The sequence below is a fragment of the Diorhabda sublineata genome, chromosome 3 (assembly GCF_026230105.1).
Source record: "Diorhabda sublineata isolate icDioSubl1.1 chromosome 3, icDioSubl1.1, whole genome shotgun sequence".
NCBI lineage: Eukaryota > Metazoa > Arthropoda > Insecta > Coleoptera > Chrysomelidae > Diorhabda > Diorhabda sublineata.
Window position 1 is genome coordinate 32034651 of NC_079476.1, and position 20074 is coordinate 32054724.

The following is a 20074-nucleotide window of genomic DNA, read 5'->3' on the forward strand; positions in this document are numbered from 1 at the left end:
AATAATGCTTGATGCATAATAGCTTCAATAATGCTAGAATATGGAACAAATATGACTTACAAATGTTTTAGAGAGCTTGTTTCATCCATAGAGTCAATCACAACCATATTTACCGACCATCCAATAGTACAAAACATTCTTGACATCTACCTCATTGCTCTAGATATAACAGTCTCTCTCATCTGGTTTACATCGCACACTGGAATTGCTGGAAACGAATGTGCAGATCGCCATGCCAAAGAAGCCACAAAGAATCCTCCTGAAATCCCTGTTCAGCTGGCCAATGATCTGAAGATTAACTTCAAACATCTCATTAAAAAATCTTGGCGCGATACAAGGAGCAAGAGTACTACATCACATTCACCCTTCTACTTCTCACATTCCCCTAAACTTTTTGAATAGAAGAGAAGTTCTGACAATAAGAAGACTTCACATCAACCACACGAAACTTACTCACGGCTATTTAATGTCGTCAGAAAGAATAGAATTCTGATATTTTCTAGGTGCTTTACTCGAGCACGGAAATCTAGTAAGGCCTAGCCAAAATATATATATTTTTTTCGTAGTTCCTTTAATTTTTGTAAATTTCATGATTAAAAGCGTTGTTTTGTTATAAGGTATGTCAAATTATAATGATAGCTTTTCAATTTGCAAACACAAAGAAATCATCCCAAAATTTTTAATAGTGCGATAAATTGAAACAGGAGTTTATTCAATTATTTCAATAATTCAAAATCCCTTTTGAGCAAGCTGGAAATCATTATAAAACCTCTATTTGGTCCTAAAAGCGTGTAGTTGCACCATCCCAGGTGGTGAGCTTGACTTTTAGTAGCTAATGTTCTTAGATGTTGATGGTCCTTCATCAGAGAAGCTCAGACGGCTTGATTGTATATCAAGGTCCTCTTCATCGGGATTATCTTCAACAGAGCCATCCTAACCAATTTCTGCTTCTACAGCATCTCCAGCTCAGAGAATCCTGTTGTCTACCATACCAGCTCTAGATTTAGAGGAACAACCGCTGAATATATTGGGCCTCGGCTGCGTTTGTTGGAAGTAGCTCAAAACTTGGCTTTGTTAGTGATCTTGAAAATGTCTCGTAGCGGATTTCATCCAAAGCGGTCTCATCTGTCTGAGGTGAATAGAGGACGGTCAAGAACCGTTGACCTTCTGAAATGAGAATCTCAGGATCGGCATCTTCATGATTAAAAACGTCGACAAATTTCAACTTTTCTTGACAATAGAATGCAGAGGTTGCATCACATCCTCTAATTGCATGTAGGAACCGAATGTTTTGCTTAACAAAGAATCATATATATTTCCAGGTGGTTTAATGAAGTAAATGGTGGATTCTATGTGTTTTTTTAACAGGAGACATGTGATCTTGAAAAGCCGTAAAATGAAAGTTTGAACCGAAATCCGAATTTTTCATCGTTTTTAATATTCGATTTCGGTTATACCACTTGCACGAGTTTGAATTTTTATATGTCAATTGACGCAGAATGTAGTCTTCTGTATTTTTGAATAGAATGAAATTATCCGCCCGAAGCACCGTTTTCCAGCTATAAGCAAAAAACTTAAAATAGTACAATAATTTGTAATTTGGCGGTACCAATAGTTTAAGCTCACCATTAGGAATGATGCAAACGTATTTAGAACCGAATAGAGGTTCTAAAATAATTTCCAGCTTGCTGGAAATCAATTCCTCAAAATATATTAATTAGATAGCAGGTTTAATTTATTTTTATTATAAACTCATTCGATTTCATTTTAGCATTGAAGCGGATCTTCGATTTTTGGATATTTCTGATGTATTTTCATCAGTGATTAATTCAACTGAGTTGGTACTTACCACTTTATCAGGATCAACAGCGGCAATTGTGAATGTTGTAAGTGTTTTAACTTGTTTTCAATATATTTTCAAGCTACTTACTAAATTTGCGAATATTATACTGCGCTATCCAGAAATACCCTCCATCTCGATACTTTAGAGTTATAGATGAAGAAGTGATATTTCAGAATTGATTATTAATAATTGTAAAATCAATGATCTTAGAAAACTGACGTTCTTTTATAAGGTATCGAAAAAACCTATTCTTTGTGTTTATGAAAGTTTGATTAGTTCATTTCAAGGCATGAAACAATGTGTATTAAAAAGTTCGATGGTGTTTTTTAAAATGTTTACAAAACAGCGCAAATGTTTGACATTGAGGCAGAAATGATAGTTAAAAGTAGTTCCTTAAAGTTAGTAGAGCGAGGCTACGAAAAATACTTTTCATAGAAAGAGACTTCAACTTTAACGAGCATTCCTGAAAGTGGAGTTTGGAAAATTCTTAAAGAAAAACACGAAAAGACAATGGTATAGCAAAGGGTATTGATTTCTTTCAAGACATAATTTGCCGCAATCTACGTCATTTGGGGCTTTTATTCAAAAAACTTAACAAAGCAAATTATAATAGAGGATTTGCAAAAACTGAGAACAGAATATCTCGAAAAAATAAATTCAGCTAGATCAGAACACCGAACGAGATTTGGTACAACACCCATGACACGTAGTAAAGGATGGGTTCATGGTTCAAAAAAATGTTACAAGAAAGCTACGTCTACATGCAGGATAAGAAGAAGGATGGATACCAGAATGTCTGTTTTCAGCAACCAAGAATATTTTGGATTCCAGTCTGGGTTATCACTGCGATACAACCGCGGTAGTTTTCGAAGATTGATTTCTAAATGAATTAATGCCGAATATACTACCGAATAGTTTTATTGTAATGGATAATGCGTCCTTCTATAGTCGCCAAAGGATGCCAGGTTCCAATAATAAAAAAAATTGATTAATAGACTAAGAAGCTGTATTCAACACGTGAAAATAATTGAGAACTCATATAGATGAATGTACACAAAAAAACTTATGGATTTGTTAGATAGTAGCGATACCGAAATTGACTAGATGATATGTAGTAGTTAACTAGATGTATATATAATATATAGTGTGTATCATTTAGTAGATTTGAAATTGAAGTTCAACAATTCCATAATATTAAACTCAACAATGAAAACCAAATGTCGTCGTGCACAATGCTCTCCCAATAAATAGTCATAAATTTACAACTTTTGGTTCTTATCGAATTTTATAGGTTTCGGTAGTAAATGTACTTTCTTGGATTGTGCAAAATACTATATACTACAAAATGTTCACCTGCAGTTCTTAAGTAAGTCAATATTCGCGGGTTAAATGACGATAATGAAGCAATTCATCAATTTTTTGAGAACATCTCTAAATAAATAGCGTAATCTAGTTTTATAATGTTACTCGCCCATTGATATAGACCGAGGAACTGGTCCTGTTCCAATATGTTGTCAAAGTTTAAGTTTGGAGGATACGCTAGAGATTTACATTAAATAGAATGTTTTGGAAAGTGAGGTGGTATATGAAACGAGTCTTCAACAGTCGAACTGTGTCAGTAAATAATTTGATGTCGTAGGGAACACATCGGGATCCGGAAAAGTGAATCAAACGTTGTATTTAAACAAACTAGATAATAAGTGTTAGCGATTAGTTTAGTGATAAATGTTAGAGAATAGTTTAGTGATAAGTGTCAGTGAATAGTTTATTATGTAAATGTTAGTGATAGTTGGTGCATAAATACATACCGTATTGTGATAAAAACTGTTTGAATAAATAACGTTAACGTGATTAAGGTGTAGTTAAAAAGAAGCCAAAAAATCACATTAAGAAAATTATTTTAGTAAAGATAATAAAATAATTGATACTCGTGTGGAAAATGGTTATTAGTTTTAACAACGTAGGTGTGTTATGATTTAGTGAACATATTATCGCAGATTGAGTAATGTATATATAAAATACATAAAATATATCTAGAGAAAGTAGAAACTAATTCAGATTTGTAATTTATGTTAAATATTCGCATTTTTTAGCTATAGGAACTTGTAATATATTAAAAAAAGTGATATGCGCACAGAAAAATTTAATTGTCCAAAACGGATCTTTTAACGAGATTTCAGTTTTCTTTTTTGACCATCGACCTTCACACTTTTTCATCTACTTTTTACTTTAGCTTATTTAGACTATCATAATCATGCGCGGTTTCAGTTTCTCAGTTTGGGAGGGTCTGGAATTAAAATAAAAGAAAAAAAGAAAAGAAAAAGTGCAACTGTGTGAAATTTCTCTAGGTAAAATCAGCAACCTCCTATAAAGAAATAAAACAAATATAAGATACTATTTACATGAATCTTCCATTAAATTGAAAGTAAGACGGTTCCGAGGGGGTAGCATGACTCCCGTGTCCCCCTTGAAACCACGCCTCATCATAATTGTATTTATTATCCCTTCTAAACTTTCCTGCATGCTTTTTGTGTGAATCTGGAGAAAATCAACTAATAATATCGGCAGAGATTAATGAATCACCAATCACTGCTGTCAGATGCTTTCTTGTTTTAGCTATATTTGCTACAAAAAATCGGTTTTTTAATTTTAGCGTGTAAAACACTACTAAATGTTTTCAATTTAGTTGTATACACATAATAAAAATTCAAAAGTAAATTTTTATAGACCAGATTCGAGCCGGGGACCTGCAGTTTTAATGCATGGAGCTATCACAGACCATAAATGTGTATTATCTATGTCGTATATGTATTTCTTAGCTATGGTTTTTGAAATAATCCACAATATAAAGTACCTTTTGAAACAATATAAATTTAACTCAAACCTGTCATCATTATTGTATGTTTTGATTTTTCAGTATTTAAATATTTTATGTCAAATTGAAAATAGTGAAGGGTCTATGTAAATTGACTCTGTTGAAATAGTTTGTGAGATATTCGTCGAAATTATCAACTTAGCAGTATTCGTGGTTACTGTTATATTTCATATATTGATTTTTACGGCTGCAGCGGTGAGATACGAAAAAGCAGTCAGATTGAGAATTATGTGTGTTATGATTAAACTCATAATATCGATTTATTCCTTCTTTCTTGGATTATATTAGAATTGTAATAGTTTTAAAATACTTGGCCAATCTTTAAATAAATTTCAGTTACAGTAAATTAACTCAAGTTATAGCCAGTAAGTTTTTTAAATATACAATTTATAAGGACAGCTTGAAACAAAAGGGATAGTTAGTATAATACGAGGGCCGTTTTTTTTCAACTTCCAATAGCTCCGTGCGCTACGTGAGTAGAAGAAAGCGGGCATGAGCTGTAGGCGACTGCGAAGTTATCACAATACACACTCCGCCATTGTTGACATACAGGCGTCAATCGGCGTTGTGCTACAGCCGCGTAAACATGTCCGCCATAAGTGTGATTAGTTTTCTACAGGCTGAAGGCCATAGTTCTGCAGAAATCCATCGGAGAATGAGTTTTGTGTATGGGGAAAGCTTCATGAGTGATTGTGTTGTGCGTGAATGGTGTCGAAAGCTTTAAAATGGCCGTTTCTTTGAAGAGGATATTGAAAATCTTGTCTACAGATATGAAAAATGAATCTCTTCGGCGATTATATCGAAAAATAACCGTAAATGTACCAATCTTTTGGTAATAAAATTATTGTTTTAAATGAACTTGTCTTTTATTTATAGCCTATCGAAGGTTGAAAAAAAAACGACCCTATAATTGTTAATTAATGGGTATCTTCTTATTTTTCTCTTTTTAAGTTTCCAATTCACCCGCTTGTTCCATTTCAGGTTGTTACAAGTAAAGTTATGGAATTACTCAACACTTGCGAGGTGATTGGATCGGATCCAAAAACTCAGAAGCGAGTTAAGCACTTCATAGAAGGATCCTTAGAAACGATTGAATCTGCAGCGAAAAAAATATATGATAAATTGAACGTTTGATTTTTGTCAAAGAAAAAGCTAACCGTTTAAACTTTAATTTTTGTTAATACCTTCTTTCCCAAATAAAATACTAACAAACAGCATTGAATAATTCGATGAACCGGGATACTGCTAAATTATAGGAGTAAAATGACAAACATTCAAGGACTACGAATTCATTTATGGAAATAAGCATTTATGTATGTATGTGAAATATTGATAATGTCATGTACTCTGCGTCACTCAGTGCTTAGAAGTGATCTATTAATAGTACTCCTCTCAGAAAGTTTAGAGTGTTTCATCTTCTATTTCATACACTTCCAGGTGTAATGTTCTTTCCATAGTTACTCACACTTTGAGAGCTTTTCATGTTGTGACCGACATTTGGTCACTCTTCCAGGGAGATGACAGCTTGATCCTTGACATTTCGTTTGGTTTTCAACTCAATGGCTTGCCTGTCCAAATTGATAAGATGATGATAAGTTTTTTTTCCAAGGTGAAAGAAATAGAAAGAAATGGTCAAACATTATTATAAATGAATACTTTAACAGAAAACGGAATTTTGATTTAGATAATAGTGAAAAAGAAATGAAAAGGAATGAATATGGAAGAAAAAAAAATAGTTAGCTGTTAATGCTATTACGAAATTTTGTATAAAAGATTTTTTAGAAATAATCAACTACAATTAATGAAAAGAATTTTTATACTCCTTGGAGTTGTATAACTGCACGAAATTATACAATATTAAAGTTATTTGATAAGTTAGTCTAGTCTAGTATTTCATTACGACATTAGAAAGGACACCACCAATTTCTCTTATCGACAAAATCACAAGTTAACATTTAGGTACCATAAAAGAATACAATATTACTAGGAGTTTTAAAGTTTTCTAATACTTTTCAAATTATAATCTCACTTGATGACCGAACCTATCAACAATCATATATTCGATCCACTTAAAACTATCAATTTTTATAGTCTTACGCTCATAAGTCTTCTCCTAAACTTCTCATACTCATTTCTATAAAACAATCTGCAAAACAGATATTTTTCTGTTCCCACTCAATACAATCTCACGATTTAACCTCAAAACTGTACACATAGTCCTGTATTGAAATCCTTGTATTTTGGTGCTCGCTAAAATCTAAACTCTTATTTGATCTGGTGGTTTATGAAGTTAGTAAATGAACACAAGTGAGTACATATAAGTTTCAGTTAATCTCATTCACATAAAAAATAACTAAAAACTTAAAGCTAGGAAGCAGTCATGAATCAGTTTTACTCTTATCTTTTAATTTCTGTTACATTAAATTTTTTCTAAATGTACATGAATCGCTACAAGTGTTCAATGTGAGCTCTATTCATCACCCTTCCAAAGTGTTTGTCGAGAATTTGTTGCAAAAGCTGCTTCAATATGTTTTCCAATTAGAAGATAGGCAGCGGTAGTGCACCATGTCGTTGAAAAGTTCTCAGGTTCAACTAAGAAAAAGATCATATCTGTAGGGTATCGAGAATGATGTTCATATTGAACAAATTTGAAACAAATGGTGTCTATTTTTGCTTATTATCGGGACTGATATCTCAATATAATAATAATAGACAAAATCTGGTGTAATTTTTGAAATCAATTTCATTCACCTCTGTGATAATAATCTTAGAGCAGACGTAGCATTTTAGCTTTTTTCAAATTGGAAATATTTAGGGCCCAGTTATCTGTAGAAAAAAAAAACAAATTGGTTGAAATAGTATAAGACAAAGCAATGCTAATATATTTGAAGAATTCACGCTTTACGGCTTGTTTATATTAAAAAGTTGGCAATAATTTCGAATTTGTTTTAATATCGCCAAGTATATAAATACTTTTATGCTACTCAAAAAGTGTTACATTAAAATGACGTTTTCTTGCCAACATTTTATAATTATCCCGTATTATTCCGCTAATGTATAATAAAATAATGCTTGTTAACTTATTTTCCAGTTGTTTTAAATTCTTTTCCTCATTAGTTGCCAGAAATTAACTCCAGCTGAAAGAATAAATGGATTGATGTAATAATCTGTCTTTAGTAGGAATACACAACACACAGGGAGTGCAAAAATTCGGGAGTGGATAGACATGAAAATAATGCTGAATTATAGGCTATTAAAGTTGCGGATTCAAAACTTACATATTAAATTATATTTTCTAAATTACACTCTCGAACATTATGATTTTTAATGGATGATTATATATGTCCATGTAGTATGTTTAAAGGAAGAAATAATTCTACTCTACTATCTGAAGGCCAGTGGCGGATCATGCCTAATGATTAACAATCCGTAACTTTTAAAGTGACAACTTGTACAATCTAAAGATAGCAAAAATCAATTTTTCAATCGATTTCATGATAAAAGGTACTCTTTGTGTAACTAGACACAATTTATGGTTTGGGATATATGTAGATTTTTAGATTGTTGTACCGTTAGCCATAAAGAGACATTCTGAAGAAAATTAACATAAATTGTAATTATTCATTAAAAAAACTAACTTGTGGAATGTGGAAAAATTTAGTTGGTTAGACTACAACTCATCAAATAAAATAATTTTGGAGAAATTCTAAGTACCGCCGTGATATTCCTCTAAACATTCGCAGACATGTAGTTCATGCACGATGGAGCCACTCTCCACATCCTATATGATGTAAAGTCGCCCCTGACCTTCCGATAGTACTACGGAATTATTTATTTCGTCAAATATTCTACATGGACATCATCAATTAAAAATTCATAATGTTCGAATGTATAATTTAGAAAATATATTTAAATATGAGTTCTGATTTACTTTAACTTTAAATAGCTATAAATATGGAATTTTTTTTATGTCACAGCATTATTTTCGCGACATCTACTCACTCACCGAATTTTTCGCATCCTGTATAAAAACATTTTGTTGCCATGGATATCTTTGCAAATTGCAAGTTCCCAAATGACGAATATACTTAGGAAAGTAAAAAATGATTTCCTAATACCCTTCATTTACTAAATGTTCCTTCTTAAATATTTATCTAGTTCTTTGAAGCAAGAGTTCGGAAGAACAAAGTGTAAAAATGTAGTAATGATTCATTTTGTGAGTAACAAAAAAAACAGACTTTGTAAACGATACTTATGGTTATGAAGAATGAGTTCCTTATAAATTTGGTACTGTTGTGAGTCTTAACGGCTATGGCAAATATGAAAACGTCCGGGATTAGATTTGGGCATTCCTGAAACATTGATGAGGGCTAAGAATAATTTTGATGGTTATTACTTTTGCGTTGTAAATGCTGAAAGTTTTAATCGAAATCAAACGTTATGGGTGGATTTGAAAATGGTTATTTTTTTAGTTGGTCAACAATGGATTGCTTGCTTTCTCATTCACGGAGGTGGTGACCTCTTTGAAATGTTTCTTTTCAATTCTCTATTGTCTCCTTCTATATTTCTGGATAACAATACGTGATGGGAAACTTTATTGGTGAAAAGATGTTTGACTTGTATGAAATTCTTTAACTGTCGATGAAGCCAATGCAATATAGGAGCCGTTATCAAGCAGAGACATCATCATACTTCCACCATTACATATTAAACTAAGAACGATGGAGCAATTTTTCAAAGCGTCAGACAAGGAGAAGTTGGTTTTAACTATATTTGATGAAAGAAGAAAAATTAATGAAAGATAGAGATTTTCTAAAAGTTCTGATTGCTTCGGATAGTACAGCTTCGAAAAATTTTGTTTTAGTAGTCGAAAATTATGAAGAAATTTTACAAAATATGCTGACAAATTTTCAGATTCTAGTAAGATTTCTTCTGATATTTAAAAAAAGATTGTCTCTTGAAGAATTAAAGAGAAAAGCTAATAAATAGTGTTTTATTGAAATATCTGTTTGGACATTTTTACCGATGTTTGTGATATAAAATGAAAATAAAGATTAAGTAAAAACGGATATATGCTCCAGTTAGTACTAACTAACATTTAAGATACTTTAACTTTTTGTGATAGAAAAATAGAAAAAAAAAATAAACCCAAAAGATTAACATTTTAGGTTTTGATATTGAAATAAAGGGTGGTGGGTAATTATCTAGTATAGGTTGCATACGCCGGATTTCCTTGAAATTTTAGTATGTTATACAGTTTTTTATGCTGAAAATGAAGATATATATATATATATATATATATATATATATATATATATATATAAAGGATAGGTTAGGATGGGTGAGGTTAGGTTAGGTTAAGTTAGGTTGAGTTATGTTAGGTTAGATTAGGTTAGGTTAGGCTCATACTCTAAATATTGAACGACTTTGGCGAGATATTCGTGATAACATACCTCGTTATGGAAGAACTAGATCTCATTATCATCAGTATTTTGGAGAATTTCTATTTAAAAGACATTATTCATATTCAAATAGAATTGAATTATTTATTGAAGAAATGTCACGAATGTATCCAATAGAAATTTTTGATTATTTGTACGTGTAAATAAATGATTATTGTTAGAAATTGATTTGTGTCATTACATTAGTCGTAACAAATTATATTTAATGTTGTAGAGCATTGGGGTTGGGGGAGAGGTGAGTTAAAAGATAGTCTACATTTTTAACAGACCCACTTCGCCCCTAATCCTCTTCAACATCAAGTATTTGCAAAATATCAACTATTCAAGATAGTGTAAATTTTCCAATGTTCAAACCATAAAAACTATATGAAGGAATGTTTTCCGCGCCCAACATTGAAAAAGATTAATACAAATATTATGTTACTACCTACTAATAGTTTTCCTTTTAATTTTATATACCTACTATTATTATAAAATTTTCGATTTATTTGGAATTATCAATTTTTATTGTGTTGAACTCACTATTCCCGTATAGAAGAATTAAACCTGTCACGTTAAAAGCATAGAGCAAAAAAAAACAGGGTATAGTGGTAAACATTTTAAGTAAACACATTTTGTTGTTTGTATCACGCAATGTTTTCAATTGTAATCTGTTCACCTACGATCGAATTGATGATAATAATAATTATAGCTCTGATAGATTTTCTTTTGGCGTTATATAAATATATCAAGAGAAAAGCAATACTATCTGTAAACAAACTAAGCTGTGCCGATATTATATTGTGAGATTTCAACCTTCTAGATTTAATGTGAGATTGTTTTCTTGAGTTTCTGTAGTTCCACTATATATACAATGAAATTTGGTGATCTTGAATAAACTCGGTAATTTTTTTTAATATTTTAAAAGTGAATCCTAATAAAGATGATGTGGAAGATTTTGACGAAGTAACGGGTGGCGTAATAGAACGTGCATTTATTAAGTATAGGCTAAAAAAATAAATACGTGGAGTATTGTTGAAATAAAAGATATGATGATTAGGTAATTAACTAAAGTTTATTTTTTAAAAATAACATCATCTAAATGACGTCTCTTTCGAAGACGGCACGCCTCTAAATGCGAACGCAGATTTGCGAAAACTCTTGTCAATAAATCTGGGATGATTGCTACCATTTCTTGGCGGATATTTTCCTTTAGTTGATTGATATCCCTCGGATTGTACACGTAGACTTTGTGGTTGAGGTGTCCCCTTAAAAATCAATAGGCGTCCAGTCAAGGCTAGGTGGGGGCCAAGGGATATCACCTCTTTTGGAAATTAGTCTAGCAGGAAACATCTGTTCTCACAGCCGCCATAGAATCATTTGATGTGTGACAGGTCGCTCCGTCTTATTGGAACCAAGTTCTCGTATTCGCTATTCTTGATCTCGCAAGTTCTGGAGTCAAATAAACCTCTACATAGCGGTGTAGGTGTTAACGGAGATGTTTCGTCCTCGTGATTCTTCAAAGGAGAAAGGTCCAATAATTCTTTTGCTAGAGATTGCTGCTCATACCGTTACTTTCGGACTATGCAGTGATTTTTGAAGTTCAATTTTTGGATTTTTTTTAGTCCAATAATGACTATTTTGTCGGTTTACGAACCCATTTATATGAAAAAAAGATGTTGTGAAAAGTGGAAAATAGGCTAAGCATTTGTTCAGCAAATGCCAGCCTTGCTCCAAAGTCGGTATTTTTTTTATTCCTGTGTTAACTGGAGCTTATAAGGATGAATTTTAAGATCCAACTTCAAAATTTGCTGTAAACTTGGTTGCGACAAATTTAATGCCACCGATAGCTTCCGAGCGGACTCATGAGGATTTTCTCGTACTGATTCCTTCATCCTATGAATATTGTCTGTGGTCCTAGAGTACTTAGACGACCTTTTGTTGATGGTTTAAACGTGGAACCGGTCTCTTCAAAACGCTTAACCCATATTTTAATTAAATTTGTCTTAATCCATATTCCGAAATTGCCTTGTCAAGACGTATGAATGACTGTTCTTGTAAAATGTGCGAACACAAAAAGCGCGACGCTTTCCGTCGAAGTGACTCATAGCTACTAAAATTCCACGAGTGCAACTTCTATTGCGCCACCCTTTATCTTACCTGTATTACCACTTAATGCTATTGACTACATTTTGAAAGACATACCTTAACTATTCATGCACAGATATGCATCTCTAAAGTAATAATGTAAATAGAAAATATCAATCAACTGATGATTTCTTATGCGACCTTCATGATCAACTATTATTTTCAAGAAATTTAATAAAAATTTTAACAAATTGCTATTTTGCGGATTTCCGAGTAGTATTTGGGAATTTAGGTTCGTTTATGTGCTTTTATATGTATCTCGTCTTTCAATTTCAATCAATTCAAGTACTATTAAATTCAAATCAAATAGCATTTCGGTAATGTGTATGTTGACTTTACTCCTTCAACGGTGATCGTCAAATATTGACAAGGTCACTAGGTCACACTTTCATTTTTGATGAATCACATCCAGGTGCCCAGAAAACGGAAATCAACTAGGATAACATGCCAAAAATCCACGATCTCGTATTGGTCGATCACCTTTTGGAATATACAAGATAGCTGAGAAAACTACCAGCACGATGGTTGCCTCTTTTGATCCCTTTAGACAACAAGCGCAAACGTGAGACCATGCCAGAGCAGTACTTTACCACAAATCGAAGAAGTTTCTTCGTCGTATCGTAATAGTCAACGAAACATGAATCCACTTGTATACACCAAAGGAAAATAGTCAAAACACTGGATTGTTCTTAGCGAAGACTGTTGTATCGCCCGGAAAAGTGATGAGATTTACAAAATGTGGTCTACATCGCCTAACTGAAGAATGGCAAACGGTCACATCTATAGTGTTCTCTGGATTTAGCCCCTTACGACTTTTTTTGCTTCCAAACATGAATAAGTCACTGTTTGGAGGGAAATTTTTGTCGAATTAGGAGGCCATTGATACTACGGAGGACTATTTTGACGAACCGGAGAAAACGTATTTTTCAGGCGAATTATTTATAGTTTATTCAACTAATGTTAGACTATTATGAAAAATTAATTCTTCACCTTTTGTGGGTTAAATATTTCTTGGACCCCCCTCGCATGCTTTTATACATGTCTATCTTATAAGTAATGACTGTGTGAGTTTTGATAGAATACTTTTCCTTCTACTGACGCCACTGTTTCCGACGAAACTGTTTTAAAAGCAGAAACTTTGTGAGATTATCTCTTAGAAGAGCAGTTTTTGTAAACCGTAAACCGAGGGTACTTGGGCACCTTTTCAAAGCATTTTTCGGAACAAGTTAAAAAGTGGTTCGCAGAATATCCTGACATGGTTAAAGGGCATCATCTGACACAAAAAAAGAAAGTAAAATATAAATAGTTTCTAGAAAAAAATTATTGATTGAGTGCCCAAGTTACAGCAGGTTTTGGGCTACTTGAACTTATTCATAGAATACGTTATAATGTTATATAATATCAATGTTTTCCTGTTTTTAGTATAAAAAAGTGAAATTAGACCTAGAATAGACAAAAAAATAAATCTGTATTATTTTTCGGGAATAAAACACTCAACCGAGCGTAATATTTATTTATAATGGTTATAAACTCAAAACTTAATTGTTTCTCCTTATTTCGGCGAGATTTCTGATTTTTATCAATATCGTGTCGATAAAAGATTAGTTTTAATTAAACTCAAAGAAAAATTTGATCTAATGATCTTGAAGGTCCCTTGGTGCAATATTCTTAAATTATTATTAGCATGAGAGCCTCCTTTTTGGAATAAATTCTACCCAAAGTAGGTAGCAGAAGATGATCAAACTTTAGTCATAATAGTTTCAAAAAATTTAATTAATTTTTTACTTATAAATTTCGATTCTAATAAGCAGAGAGTGTGAATCCAGTAGAACAATAAAGTTTATTACAACGTATTCTAGCGTTGAGGTCAGAATACACTGGTAAATCTGAATACAGACACCAAAATATTGTATTTTAGTGGATATTCTATAAAACTATATTCATTTTTTTATTATTCTTTTCATAAGGATTAAATGGTAAATATGATATACGTACAAAATAAAAATCGTGTGGATGATTCAAGAAAGAAAATAGCTTTCAAACAACTGGAAGAAAAAAATATTTTCAACTCTTTAAAATATGTGATGTACTATAGTCAAATACTCGGTTTATTCCCTATCAATTATTCAGCTAAATCATATACTGAGATGAAATTTAAATGGAAAAATTTCAAAATTGCCTATACATTTCTGCATATTTTTTCCATTGCTTTCACTGTGTTTATTTGTTTATACAATTGTTTCAAGTATGGATATCAGTTTTCAGATGTGGGTAAGTGGAATTGTAATATAATTGGTTTTATTATTACTAATTTTTATTATTAAGTAAAATTCAATATTTTTTCTCCAAACGGTTTTACTCTGACTACAGGATAAATTCAAAACACACGGTAAATTTTCTAAACAATTATAAAAATACCTTTAATTGATTTAAAACAAACTATAATTTTTTTTTCGAATGTTCGATTATGGAGAATTTTCATTAGGCTTCGGAGCCTAAACTCATAATTGTGGAACATAAATTTTACTAAGCTATTTTTATTTTTCATTAAAGTAACATATCATTCTATCGAGCCCTGAGAAAACCATGAGGAAATCATATGATTCAATTCCCCTTATTTCTGTGAGATGTCTGGTTGTTATCAAAGTATGGCCGATAAAAAATTGTTTCAAATAATCTAAAAAAAATATTATAAATAATGAATCTCGTGAATTTGGGGACCAGTTGATATATTATGTGCTATATAAAAAATTTGATAATTTTTAATTACATGACTTAATGAAGAAATATTGAACGTTCCATAAAAATTTTTTGATGTTACGAAGGGCAAACCGAATCAGAAGTTCTAACTCAACGTATAACATAAATATTTTTTGCCAACTTTTTAGTTCTGTCGTTTCAGTCGTTCACAGACGAACATATAGAAATTGTCCCGTATGGCCTGCACGATTTTAACAATGATTGTTAACAGACAGCTAACTTGAAAAGACATTCAGTGGTTCATATAACGCTGTATAGATAAGGCAAATAAAATTTTCTTGAAAGATTGGTAACAATGAATGGATCATGGATGCATCAATATGATGCAAAGTGGCGTTCACCACTATCGAAAAAATATATAATATCTCTAAATGTTCTCAATTTTAGGTCTTTTGTGTTTTAAAATTATTTTTTTTTTATAATTTTTGGAATATTGATAACAAATTGTTTCAATCTTTATCAAAATATCATAAAATCATTCAGAATTTTTTCCGTGTACGCCTCTTTTCTCTTTTCGCTCCTTATACTCTTAATAAGGATCTTTTCACCCAACTATCTTCTTCCATTCTGACTATATCCTCGTCCGACGGAGTTTTTTTTGCTCCGACCACATATCCCATTTCAGCTTGACCATAACGTGCTTTGTTTTCTGCGTTCATTCTTTTCCTCTATTCATTCCGCCCCCGCAGTACCCCGAAAATCGTCCTGAGTACCTTTCTTACCCATATGTTTATTTTGTTTTTTCTTTTTTGTTCATGATCCAACCCTCACTGCTATATACCACCGTTGTTTGTATAACTGTCTTGTTAATGCCTAACTTTGTGGTTCTTGAAATATCTTGTGATCTTAATAGTCCTTCTAGGGCTCCAAACGTATTCGAACTTCTGGACTTTATCAAATCTACACTCCTTTTTTGCTCTGTCGTCACTTTCAATTGGTTGTAACTATACAAATCTCCATATATTTGCCATTTTATTCATTAATACGCAGTCCTTATTTTTTGCTTTCTTTTCAAAGAGTAGTAAAATTTTTTCTAGATCCTTTTTCGTCCTACTTATAAGTACAACATCATCTGCGTAGTGTTTTGTTATTGTAAATCTTCCCCTCGGTTCGGATGCCCCTACTTGTAAGAATTATTTTTAATGCATTTTTGGATTCTAACGTCTCAATTTTAGTAAATTACCTAATAAACATTAGAATTTGTTCATTTATTTAGTTCCGATGAAGTAGTTAGAATACTTATGATTATTTGTAGCGCTGTCTGATAGCTATCCATTCATTTTTAAGAACTAACTCAATAACTACACCAACAACAATTATTGGTGTGGTGTTTAGATGATATAGTTTTATCCAAGTTTGAATATCTCCATTTTTGTTATTTTCAAGACTAACTAATACTAACTAATAATAGTAAATTCTTTGGCATGATGCATACTTTTATAGAAAATAATAAAATTGATTCCACTGCATTATAATATCACGTTACAATTCGATTTGTTTCAAACAATATCATAAACAGCAACGGCCGATTAGTAATCTTGATGTTTCACTCGCCGTTGTCGTGGCCCATCCACGTTTACCATTTTCTGAAATTATTATAATGCGTGATGGTTTTCAGAAATACCATTGCCACTACGTTCAATGTTGAAGCTAGCGTTATCTTTTTTAAATAGAGTTAACCATCTTCATCAAAAAAATGAATCAATATAAACAATGTGATGAAAGTTTGAGTCACATTAGGACATTTCGGAAACTATAATTCTAGGCTGAAAGTTCCGTTACATTTTGGTGTACCAGGGTAGCAAGGATTGTATCATAATGATTCCGACTTGATTAACTCACATCAGTTTCCGAATAACAGTGACCGCGATCCAGGTTAGATCCTGTCTTTTGTCCTTGACACCCAGTTGAATACTCATCGGTGTAGCGCTCGACGTTAAGTTTTATTTTGATTCTTCAGCATTTGTTAAATCCCATGTTTCACTTTCGTATATAACTGTTGATCGTATTCTAATTATGGCTGCTCCAAATAGCTCGTTTCATCTTATTAATTCACCTAATAATTCCATGGCTGCCCTTCCTTCGGCTGTATTCTTAATTATTTCATTTTTATTTGACAGTGTTGTTCCCAGGTATTTGAATTCACAAACTTTTGCTATCTTATATTTTTTCCCTTTCCCGCTTTAATCTCTATGTATTCCTTTCTACCAATCACACTTAGCACCATATACCTTGGTGTATTCTTAATCCATCATTCGGTCCGAGTATCTTTTTAATGTTCTCACGGATATCTGAGTATTTTCTCTTGACTTCTGTCGAGTCAGTTTCTGGAGTACTTAGGCGTACTAGATTCCTTCCTTACAGTTTATTTTCACAAACCATCCATTATCGCTTGTTTTCTTCTTTAAGTCTAGCTCTTGCTCTGTCATCTGTCCCAATAATTTGACTACTTGTATCTACTCAATTTGCACATTGTCATCATCTAGACGATTATTAATTCAAATAAATCGAAAAAATTTATATTTATGAATAAACTTTTATCTATATTTTTTATTTTTTAGCTTTATACGCTTTTTACATCGGCGGAATTGCAACGCTCCTCTTATATCTACAGCTGTCAATACGTTGGCCCAAGTTAATTAAGACTTGGTGTCAAATGGATAAGATCATGAATAAAAGATATGGATATCCTGTGTCCCTGGATCTTCGTTTAAGACTTTGTTTAATAATATGTATCACTTTAACACTAAGTAAGTTTTGGGGTAAACATAGAAATTGTTCTAGAAGCTAAAGCTGAGAGAAGACAAGCATATTTTGATTAATTTTTTATTAAGACTTATAAAAGTGAATAAACACATATAACCGTGCAGATTATTTTCATTAATTTTTTCTGTTTTTTATCATTAAAGTAACTGATAGAGATTATTAGTTATATAGCTACAATCTTTGACTGTTCCAGTAAATGAAAAATGTGCTGGGAAAACCTCTTGACACCATTCCTAGCTTTGGGGTTATTAAAAAGCTGAAAGCTATTCTAAAAAAAGTCTTTTAAAGTCCAGTTATGGATTCAAGGTTGTGATAGTGATAGGTGTATTGCTAGTCAAGGGTAGTATCTCGGAGGGATTCATTCAAATTCACTTTGTTATTTATTATTATATGTTTTTATTAGTCGAATGCTTGGGAGATTGCAATAACTAGAATCTGTAAAATTATGCCCTTTTGTACTTAATTGATAAAATATTTTTACTTGTTTGTTCTAGCGGATTATCTGCTATGTATGTATAATCGTTATATTGAAATGGTTAATAAATATGGTGATGATTATGATTATAAGGTGTTTTTCAATAATACATTACCACAGCTATTCAAGATAGTACCCTTAAATGTAGCGTCTGCTGTATACTGCACGGTAAGATACTGTGATCTTATTTATCAACAGAGTATATAATTTTCCAAAAAAAAAAAATAATGTACTTTATTACATTACATTTAGAGCTAGGAAAGAAAAATAAAGTACCCTGTGATGGATTCCGGGACACACTGCAGTGGAGATAAACTAAATAGCTGACAGACTCGCTAAAGTAGGTGTAGACAAATCCTTCATAGGACCTGAGCTTTTTTCCCATGAGATACAGAACAATAGAGGAAGCATTGGAAAAGAAAGTAGATGAGAGTAATACCAATTATTAGTTGGGAAAAGCTTCAGGAGCTGAGATAGGCAAAGACTCTTCTGGTAAACTATAATTAGAGTAGATCTGCTGAATGTATCAACCTAAATAAATACTGTTGCCTCAGTGACACCTGAAGGCGCTAGACCTAGCAGAGAATGCGAAACTTGTATCCACATTATCTCGAAGTGTGAGATATTATAAACTCCAGAGCACTACACCTGGGAGTGATAGAGTTTTAACTTTCTAAGAGGAGTTATAAACACTGGGATACCCACTATCGCAGCAAGAAAGGAGGACACAAAAGATTCTTTGGGTCGCGATGTACATGGTACCCCAATATTCACATACATACATTATTGATTCATATAATCATTATGTATCAATATTAGGGTGGATGTTGAAAATTAATTTTTTGTGACGCCTCCAAAAAAGCTTCTTGTTGATGAAAAATCACTGTGATCACCCGATCCAAGTTAATTTTTGGGTATAATAATTTTTCTTCTGAAAGTATCGTAATAAATTAGAGATAATTATTTTTTTGAGATTTGAAAATAGTTAAGAATGAATCACCTTTAGAGTTATCATGTTAATATATGAATATGATAGAATTTTTCGACTTTTTATATGTCTGTGAGCAATTAAATATGAGTTATTTTTATGAAAAAAAAACTAGATGCGTATGCGCTGGTTAGGTTAGGTAATGACCGCGTTTCTAGGAAGCCTGTAGTATACTCGTATCTGGCAGATATTCCGAAAATAATTGAGAAAGAGTTGGAATAATTTGTTGATGAACATTTTTTTTTACAAACTTGGGCTAAATATGAAAATTGTGGGAATTGTTTTAATCACTCTAATTATCAAGACTGTTTGACTGCTCTTGAAAACTTGTCAACAGTGTACGATGCTACAGAGCGAAGCGTTAAATTAATGAAAGAGTTCAATGATTTTTTACAAAAAATTAAGGATAGTAACAATTCCTCATTCAAATCTTATATGATTATAAAAAAGAAGGCAATAAAATACGAAAGAAAGCTTACTTGGGCTTTGAGCTAAGAAATCTAAATATTGAAATGATGGTTGTACCACTGTAATTTTATAATGAAAATACCAATTTGAATATCTTTAATTTTTTTAATCAATGGACTAAATCAACTTGCAAAATTTTTGAATTTAGAATTTTATTTATTTTTATTTTGATCAAATATTATTATTTTTATTAATTTAAGTATTATGATTTTTTTATATTAGTATAAGATTTTTCCTGAAAAATTTCCAAAAGAGTTTAAGCTGGTAGACAATATTTTCGTAAGACAGGAGAAAGCTTTATTTTTAAAAT

The 20074-nt window shown here is 31.9% G+C and overlaps 1 protein-coding gene across 1 annotated transcript in view; it reads left to right on the forward strand.

The window, feature by feature from the left end:
* The window catches only part of LOC130441756 (gustatory receptor for sugar taste 64e-like), a 42807-nt gene that overhangs the window by 14443 nt on the left and 8290 nt on the right, over window positions 1-20074 (forward strand). The window contains exons 3-4 of the mRNA XM_056775542.1: window positions 17629-17817; window positions 18328-18476. Coding sequence (XP_056631520.1) covers window positions 17629-17817; window positions 18328-18476 — 338 coding nt within the window. The remainder of the gene's footprint in view (window positions 1-17628; window positions 17818-18327; window positions 18477-20074) is intronic.